Source organism: Drosophila bipectinata, chromosome 2L (genome assembly GCF_030179905.1).
Source record: "Drosophila bipectinata strain 14024-0381.07 chromosome 2L, DbipHiC1v2, whole genome shotgun sequence".
NCBI classification, from domain to species: domain Eukaryota; kingdom Metazoa; phylum Arthropoda; class Insecta; order Diptera; family Drosophilidae; genus Drosophila; species Drosophila bipectinata.
The window spans coordinates 7,436,839-7,445,564 of NC_091736.1; the positions used below are offsets into that span (position 1 = coordinate 7,436,839).

The window sequence follows — 8,726 nt, forward strand, 5'->3', positions numbered from 1 at the left end:
CGTAAGGGTCTTTTCTGGATATATAATAATTTTTTTCTGAATTACACAAAAAAGGAGAAACGTAAGCAGAAAATTGAGAGAAAAATCTCTAAAAAATATTTTAAATTCAAAACTAGAAACAGTTTAGAAAATTAGGACCATAAAAACTATAAGTATTATCAGAAAAGAGGTTTTGATTTTTTTGAAACATAATTGAGGAGAAAATGTACAGAGAAAAGTAACGTAAGCAAGAAAAGGGATATAAAATGGTCTACAAAGATAAAGAAAAAATAAAATCTTAAAAATCTAAGATTGAAAGAAATTGAAATTAAAGAATAGACAAAGTTTTTAGCATAAATAGTACAAAGATTTCAAAAAAATAATGCAAAGAATAAAAAAAAGTTAAATCTCATTTCAAAACTTTTCAAAAACACTTCAAAAAGACATGTTTTTTTAAGACGTTTATTTGACATCAACTAACCAATTAAATATTTGTACGCACTCTTAATCTGTTTAACGTTTTGGTGTACTGACTTTACCTATGGGCTGTATATTAAATCGATCCGAGTGATTTCAACGATTTTCTGCTTAAATTCTATGTCTCAACAATTTTGTAACCATTAACTGCATTTTATGTTTTGTATATGGTGTTGTCTTGTGTGTAGATCAATATATAATTTCAAATGAATTACAGCGACTACAATAACGATATTCCAAGCTGTTGATAGGTTTTTCTTTTTCTTTTTGTTTGTAATTGGTTTTTTAATATAAATAATGATTAGATCAATGGTGTAACATTAATAATAATGTCTTATAAAGAAGCATAGAGACAGTAAAGGTTTAGTAATTTATGATTCATTTGTGCGCCAGACACAAATTCCGATGGTGAAGGTTGACGAACACGTGCACCGTCATATCTCTTGACGACTCCTGCCTCCATTCATCCTCCAGGAACGTGTTCCAGGATGCAGTTCTCATAATGGGCGCCGTCTCGACGGTGTGGTTGGAATTTTGAAGTGGCCTGCACCTTACTGGGGCTTCCTGAAGTTCTTGCCGGCAAACTTGACTCCGGAGCCGATCTCCTCCTCGATGCGCAGAATCTGGTTGTATTTGGCCAGACGCTCCGAACGGCAAGGAGCACCGGTCTTGATCTGGCCAGTGGACAGACCCACCACCAAGTCACCGATGAAGGAGTCCTCGGTCTCGCCGGAGCGGTGAGACACCATGGTGCCCCAGCCGTTCTTCTTGGCCAGCAGATGAGCATCAATGGACTCGGTGACGGTACCGATCTGGTTGACCTTCAGCAACAGGCAGTTGCAGGCCTTCTTCTCCACAGCGGTGGCAATGCGCTTGGGGTTGGTGACGGTCAAATCATCACCAACGATCTGGATCTTGGTGGCGCCAGTCAGGGCAGTCCAGGCCTCCCAGTGGTCCTGGTCGAAGGGATCCTCAATCGAGACGATGGGGAAGTCCTTGATGAACTCCTGGTACAGGTTGCTCAGCTTCTCGGGGGCCAGCCACTGGGCCTTGTCACTGGCGGGGTTCTTGAAGTCCAGATCGTACAGACCGTCCCTGAAGAACTCAGAAGCAGCGACATCCATGCCGATTTCGATCTGTTGGGATGGGAATTAATATCTTTATAAGGATATCTAACTGAGGATTGCCAGGACACTCACCTTGCCGGTGTAGCCAGCCTTGGCGATGGCATCGGTGATCAGGCAGAGGGCCTCCTTGTTGGACTGGATGTTGGGGGCGAAACCACCCTCATCGCCTACAGAGGTGGCATCCAGACCGAACTTGGCCTTGATCACGTTCTTAAGGTGGTGGTACACCTCAGAGCCCATCTTCATGGCCTCGGTGAAGCTGGTGGCGCCGGTGGGCAGGATCATGAACTCCTGCATGGCCAGCTTGTTGCCAGCGTGGCTGCCACCGTTGATCACGTTGAAAGCGGGCACGGGCAGGATGATGTCGGTGTTGCCAGCCAGATCAGCGATGTGTTTGTACAGGGGCACGTTCTTCTTGGCGGCACCGGCCTTGGCCACAGCCAAAGAAACACCCAGGATGGCGTTGGCACCGAACTTGCTCTTGTTCTCAGTACCGTCCAGTTTAAGCATGAAGTTGTCAATGGCGGCCTGATCGACCACATCCAGGTTGGCCTTGATCAGCTCGGGTCCCAAAGTGTCGTTGACATGACCGACAGCCTTCAGCACCGACTTGCCATGGTAGTTGGCCTTGTCGTTGTCACGGAGCTCCAGAGCCTCGTGGACACCGGTGGAGGCACCAGAGGGCACGGCAGCACGGAACAGACCCAGCTCGGTGGTCAGGTCAACCTCCACGGTGGGGTTGCCACGGGAGTCGTAGATTTGACGGGCCTTGATCGACTTGATGGTCATATTGCTGCTGTCACTGCAAAAAAATATAATTATAAAATTAATACAAAATAAATTTTAAAAAACCTAACCGCAGATAAGGGTTTTTTGAAGTCTATACATTATATTTTATTATATTTATAGTATGTATGACTTTTAAATGATGTCTTGGTTCCAAAGTTTAAAATTATTTTGTTTAAAAAAAAAAACCAGCTGCCCACAGATAAGGGTTCTATAAATGACAAGATATATAGCTTTATATGAGGAATATTCCTGAAATCAGGACTATAATGTCTTGAAAGAATACTAATAATTAAAGCTTAAACTTAAAGTTAAAGTTTATAGGTTTATACATTTTTAAAAAAGATCAAAATATTAAAAATGTATAAAACATGAAAAACTTTATAGGAAACTTTTAAAGAAAAATATAATGACAAATTTTAAAAATTCATTTGTTTCCTATCTAGGTTTAAGGTTTCTAATATTTTAAAGATAAGTTTATAAGTAAGATAGGTAGTTTTTAAGATAAGAATTTATAAATTTATAGAATTTGTAAAGATAGGAAACTTTTCCCTTTTCCTATATTTATAATTATTACTACTAAAAAAGCTAGTATAATTTAGTAGACAAATTAATATTTTATTTTCCTAAAACATAGCCTAAATTTGAGCCATTTTTGAGTCAAAAACTCCAAACATTTCCATTTCCAACTTTTTCTATGGAATATTCCCGAGAATATCTCTACTACTATCTCTACTTTCTATATTTAAATCTTCTTCGAATTTCAATTAAATAATTCTAAAATTATTTAGAGTCAGTGACACGCGCTCGGCATTTCCCGAAAGCGAAAATAAAATTTGATTCGCAGCGGGAGAGGCTTTCCCCGCCGACCAACATCGTACGAGCAACGGTATGACCTCTACGGTGCTTTTGGAGGTCAAACGAAAAGTGAGGCTCGCAGCCAAGCCGGAATATGTGGAAAAGTTGCGAAAAAAACAAAAGCGAAAGTATACAAATTACTTAGATATTACGATTAGCTCTGATTAGAAATGATTTCGTTTTAAAAATAAAAATCAATTAGAAAAAACGGAAAAGGAAAGGCCCACTTGAAAATTTGCACAATTTGTTAGATAATCGCGTGGGAATCGCAAGTTGCATTTCTGTCATTTTAGCTTTCTTTAAAAGGGAGTATTATTTAAATTGGTAGAGGCACTTTTTAGATAAAAATTATTAAAAAATTTAAGACACCAACACTTATACATACCAATTACTATTGAACCTCACAAAATTAAATCCAGACGGAAGAATCGCTTGCGACTTTCTGGCTGCTGATTTCGTTCTGACAGTGACTAAAAACGCTGAGAAAACGCCCGCTGCCGACTCGCTGCTTTTGCGACAGAGCCGGGGAGCAACCCCGAGAGAGCTGCGCAGCCCCAAAATGTGCGCCATTGTTGTTGTCGGCTGGGATGAACGACAGCTGAGAGAGAGTAATTCCAGGTGCTCGCCGGCCTGTTGTTGTTGCTGTTTTTTACTATTTTTTTGAATTTTGTTGCTTTTTTTTTGGGAAATTGACCTTCGTACAAGGTTAGTGTTTAGATTCCACACGCAGAAGTGGATTTCATGTTTGGCTGCAAGAGAGCATAAGACTCAGTTAATCGTAAAACATGGCATTATTAATGAAATTGAGGGAACATCAAGCCATGGCAACAATCGCAAAACATGATGTAAATAATCTCAGGTCATTCAAAGTCGTATTCTTCATAAATGTCATTAATTTGGGGAAATAAATACAAAAAGCTAATGAAAGCCCTTAAAACAGCTGATTTGACATTATGTATGAATGTTAAATAACATTGTCGCCCACATTTTATTTATAGGGGTCTGTTAAGTAAATTGATTTTATTTTTAACCATAAATATGTATGTAATGCAGTTATGGAATCAATATTTTTCTAAAATTAAAACTTAAAATTACAGGTATTATTTTAAATTAGCTTAAGCTATTATGTTTTTAACAAAACAGAAGTAACAGGCAAATTTTAGAAATAATAACTTTAAATAAATGCACTATATATGAATGAGTTTCTAATAAAACTATAATTTAGCATTCAATAATCCTTATATTATGTATTTTAGTTTACCTTCGATAAAAACAAATGTTATTCCAGCTGATCTTTACACAAAACCCTAAAACAGTGCTGAGAACCGTATTAAAATCAGTGTTAGAAAACTTATTTGGTAAACATCTGTTTTGAACCGCACACGCGGAATTTTTGTTTAAAACTTTTTAAGAGAAAAATAGAATAAAATGGCCACAAGCGGAACTATAGTAATGCCTGGAGAAAGAATTACTTCTATAGAGGAGGTGGCCAAAACCAAGAGGGTAATCCTAGGACCGGGATTGCGGAGATTGGACGACACCGTAGTTGCCAGCAAAGCCGGACCGTTGCGCCACAAGGAACCCAACACCTTTTGGGTGGACAACTACCAGAGAAGATACGTTCCTGCCCGTGGAGACTTAGTCCTGGGCATCGTCAAAGCCAAGGCGGGGGATCTGTATCGCGTGGACATCGGAGCCCCGGAAACTGCCTCGATTTCCTACCTTGCTTTCGAAGCGGCCACTAAAAAGAATCGCCCGGATCTCAATCCCGGAGATCTAATCTACGCCCGTGTCCTCAACGCCAGCGCGGACATAGAACCTGAATTGGTATGCGTGAATTCCAATGGGAAGCGCGGAAAATTGGGTGTATTGCCCGATGGATTCTTCTTTAAGTGCAGCCTCAATCTGGGCCGCGTGCTTCTCCGAGAGAACTGCCCGGTTCTAGCTGCCATCACCCGTCAGCTGCCGTACGAGATCGCCGTTGGAGTGAATGGCAGAATCTGGGTGAAGGCCCACTCGCTGCGAGAAACCATTGGCCTGGCCAAGGCCATTTTGGCGCTGGAGCAGGCCGGATATGCGGAAATAGACAAGCTCTGCGACAACCTGGGAGACTTCCTGCAGGAATAGGTTGCATTCGGGATTAGTTCTTAGCTTATACTTACTGTTAATAAAAAATTTCCCTACAAAATGTATAAATTTTGAATTTTATGAAACATGAAGCGAAGGGTGTACAGAAAAACTGATTTGAAATCTGGGTGTGATATTAATATTTTGAAATTTATAAAAACAAGAAAGGAAAGCCTTCTTAGGGGAGGAGTACCTGAAGGGATTTCTGGATCAATTCTCCAAAAGACAAAATATTTTTTAGATTTTTAGTCCATTTTCGTCAGGGTATCCTTTGAAAATGGGTTTTTTCCCTACATGGCCCACAGTGATGGCTATATCTTCACCAATTCTCATCCGATTCTCAAGCGGAGTACCTTAAACGATTTCTGGATCGATTCTCCACCATTCTGCATCAAAATCCTGAGACAAAATATTTCTTAGATTTTTTGTCCATTTTTCGTGATGGGATCCCTTGAAAATGGGGTTTTCCCCTATACGGCCCACAGTGATGGCTATATCTTCACCAATTCTCATCCGATTCTCAAGCGGAGTACCTTAAACGATTTCTGGATCGATTCTCCACCATTCTGCATCAAAATCCTGAGACAAAATATTTTTCAGATTTTTTATCCATTTTCCCTGATGGGTCCCCATGAAAATGGCGTTTTCCCCTATACGGCCCACAGTGATGGCTATATCTTCACCAATTCTCATCCGATTCTCAAGCGGAGTACCTTTAACGATTTCTGGATCGATTCTTCACCATTCTGCATCAAAATCCTGAGACAAAATGTGTTTCAGATCTTTTGTCCATTTTTCGTAATGGGATCCCTTGAAATCTTTCCCAATATAATTGTTTACATATTTTTGAGTCAAAAAGTATCAACTTTTTAAGAAAATATTTGATATATTTTGTCGAATATATTGTAGAAAATTAAAAAAGCATATGAAAGTCTCAAAACAAGTTATTAGCTTTATAAAATGAGCAGTCACTGCGTCATCTCTGATGCCGCCAACAGCTGATCTGGCGCACCTTCTATGGCCATTATCTGGCTATACTGATTATACAGATTTCAGTCTCTCCTGTTGCGGCAAAGGGCAAAGGTTTTCCGATCCGATCCGACCTACTCTCGTTTCGGTTTCCAGTCTCAAGATGACCTTCCTGGAGTTCCTGCTCTTTCTGTTGGTGCTCTACTATGTGATCTATGTCCTCCTTTGGATCGTGCTCGATTGCAATGTGGCGCTGTGGTACAAGTCCCGGTTTGGAGCTTCCCTCTCCTCGATGCGCGGACAGGTGGTTTGGATAACCGGTGCCTCGAGTGGAATTGGCCGAGCCCTGGCCGTCAGCCTAGCCAAACAGGGAGTTAAGCTGGTGCTCAGTGCCCGCCGAGTGGAGCAACTGGAACAGGTGCAGGAAGAATGCCTGGCCGCTGCCAAGGGGCTGCTTGCCACCAAGGATGTTTTTATTCTGCCCATGGATATGCTGGATGTGGACGAGCACCGAGTGCATCTATACACAGTGCTTAACCATTTCGAGCGCCTCGATGTTCTGGTTAACAATGCTGGGAGATCGCAGAGAGCCAACTGGACTGATATCGATATAGAGGTGGATCGGGAACTCTTCGAACTGGACGTCTTCTCAGTGGTCCACCTATCCAGACTGGTGGTCCGGTACTTTGTCGAGCAACGAGGAGGTCGTGGCCACTTGGCGGCCACTTCCAGCATTGCTGGCTTTAGTCCAGTGCCATTTTCGGCCACCTATTGCGCCGCCAAGCATGCCCTCAACGCCTATCTCCTCTCCTTGAAAGTGGAGATGCGAAAACTGGACATTACCATCTTTGCTCCAGGCCCCGTTGCCACGGATTTCCTCCAGGAGGCCTTCACGGGCTCCCAGGGCACTAAAGTGGGTCAGAGCACGGCTAATCAAAAACGCTTGACGGCGGAGCGATGCGGGGAACTATTCGCTGTCGCCTTGGCCAATAAGATGGATCTCACCTGGTGTGGCCTCTTTCCTGTTAATGTCCTGGCCTATTGCGCCCGGAATCCTACGCTGACCAAGATCGTGGGTCTCTTTATGACCGAGAAGACGCTGAACAAGATCCGTGAGGGCAAACTCTGAGATTTCGTAACCTGTCGCCCCATTCCTGACCTCTCTCCTCCATAGGTTCTCAGTCAAGATTTTTATACAATTGTACAACGTTGAGCTATACAAATATATACTGTATACACAAATGATAATGAGCAGTATGCTATGCGTTAAAGGGGGTAAGCCACTTTTAAAACGGTTGAAAATATAAATTACTTAAACTCGAAGCTCGAACATAATACAAAAGATGAGATGATAGAGTTACTTGTGTAAATATTAGTATACTCTTTTGCGTTTTTAAATTCAAAAATATCAAGAGTTAGCTTTCGTTATCTTCTATTTATTTTCTACGATAAAAAGGCCTATCTAACCACTAATCTTTTGCCAGTTCTGCCTTGACATGGGCTGGTATCTTAACCCGTTTTCTTTTCGTTTTCGCCTTGACCAATGAGGTTTGTTCCACACCCTTGAGCTCGGGCTTTGTCTTCTCTTTTTTGCTCTTTTTGCAGGACAGAGGATTTGGATTCTTCGGACCTTTACGCTTTTTAGGATTCGGTGTCGTTTCAGTGGGTTTCAATCCCTGTTTCTCTTTCATGTAGTCTATTTTCTCGACCTGCTTGCCCAGCATTAGATTTTTGGCACGCCTCTGCACCCATTTCTTGGATGCCTTGGATGGGGCTTCCAGAACGGGAGTGGCTTTGTGCAGGTAAAGCAAACAACGTCCGGGAATCTTGCGAAGACTCTCTTGTAGGAGACGATCCTGAGAAGCCACTATATAGCGATTGTCTTTTGTCTGAAATGGAAGATTATTTAAAAAAGAGTTTTAGTGCGAATGGGGCCCTTTGTTTACCATAGACTTGATACATTCTGCGGCTGCTACAGGTTTCCCTTCATGCCCACATTTGTGGACATGGAACCGCTTAACAATCGATGTGGCTCCTGTCAAGGGAGCTCCTAGTGCCTCGGCCTCCAAAATAACACACTGAGTAGTCAACAATTTAGCAGGACACTGGAAATACTTTTTTATTTGCTCATCTATGCCGATTTTGTGCTGAAAGGTATTAAAAAAAACGGCTATCAACCAACTTGTTGATGTTTGAAATTAAAAAGCTTACCTGCAGGGCTGCCTGACAGAAAGTGGCATCTATTAACACTTGATAGGGTTCTCGGTAGTCAAAGTTAGTGGCAAAGTATACCAGGGTTTTGTGGGATTTCTTGAAACGAGATATTTTCATTTTTATTCCTCTAACTTAGAATGTTTCCATAAAATACAACGTGCACCGTCAGTGTTGGTAAACTTTTAAAAA

The 8,726-nt window shown here is 41.6% G+C and overlaps 4 protein-coding genes across 4 annotated transcripts; 2 read left to right on the forward strand and 2 right to left on the reverse strand.

Annotated features, from left to right (window-relative positions):
- Nucleotides 1-388: 388 nt before the first annotated feature.
- Eno (alpha-enolase) lies at nt 389-5,491 on the reverse strand. Its single transcript, XM_017249584.3, has 4 exons — nt 5,390-5,491; nt 3,613-3,976; nt 1,656-2,385; nt 389-1,592 (listed from the first exon to the last, which is right to left on the reverse strand). The coding sequence occupies exons 2-4, from the start codon at nt 3,795-3,797 to the stop codon at nt 1,008-1,010; spliced, it is 1,500 nt and encodes a 499-aa protein (XP_017105073.2). The 5' UTR covers nt 3,798-3,976; nt 5,390-5,491; the 3' UTR covers nt 389-1,007.
- Nucleotides 4,582-5,423, forward strand: Rrp40 (exosome complex component Rrp40). The gene has a single exon (XM_017249585.3). It carries the CDS (start codon nt 4,656-4,658, stop codon nt 5,352-5,354), a length of 699 nt encoding a protein of 232 aa, XP_017105074.1. The 5' UTR covers nt 4,582-4,655; the 3' UTR covers nt 5,355-5,423.
- An 856-nt stretch (nt 5,492-6,347) lies between the features above and the next one.
- Nucleotides 6,348-7,571, forward strand: LOC108130927 (dehydrogenase/reductase SDR family member 7). Its single transcript, XM_017249616.3, has one exon. The coding sequence runs from the start codon at nt 6,487-6,489 to the stop codon at nt 7,450-7,452; it is 966 nt and encodes a 321-aa protein (XP_017105105.2). The 5' UTR covers nt 6,348-6,486; the 3' UTR covers nt 7,453-7,571.
- Nucleotides 7,572-7,738: 167 nt separating this feature from the next.
- On the reverse strand, nt 7,739-8,725 carry LOC108130928 (rRNA-processing protein UTP23 homolog). The gene is made up of 3 exons (XM_017249617.3): nt 8,535-8,725; nt 8,270-8,470; nt 7,739-8,212 (listed from the first exon to the last, which is right to left on the reverse strand). Exons 1-3 carry the CDS (start codon nt 8,652-8,654, stop codon nt 7,793-7,795), a joined length of 741 nt encoding a protein of 246 aa, XP_017105106.2. The 5' UTR covers nt 8,655-8,725; the 3' UTR covers nt 7,739-7,792.
- Nucleotide 8,726: the final 1 nt, after the last annotated feature.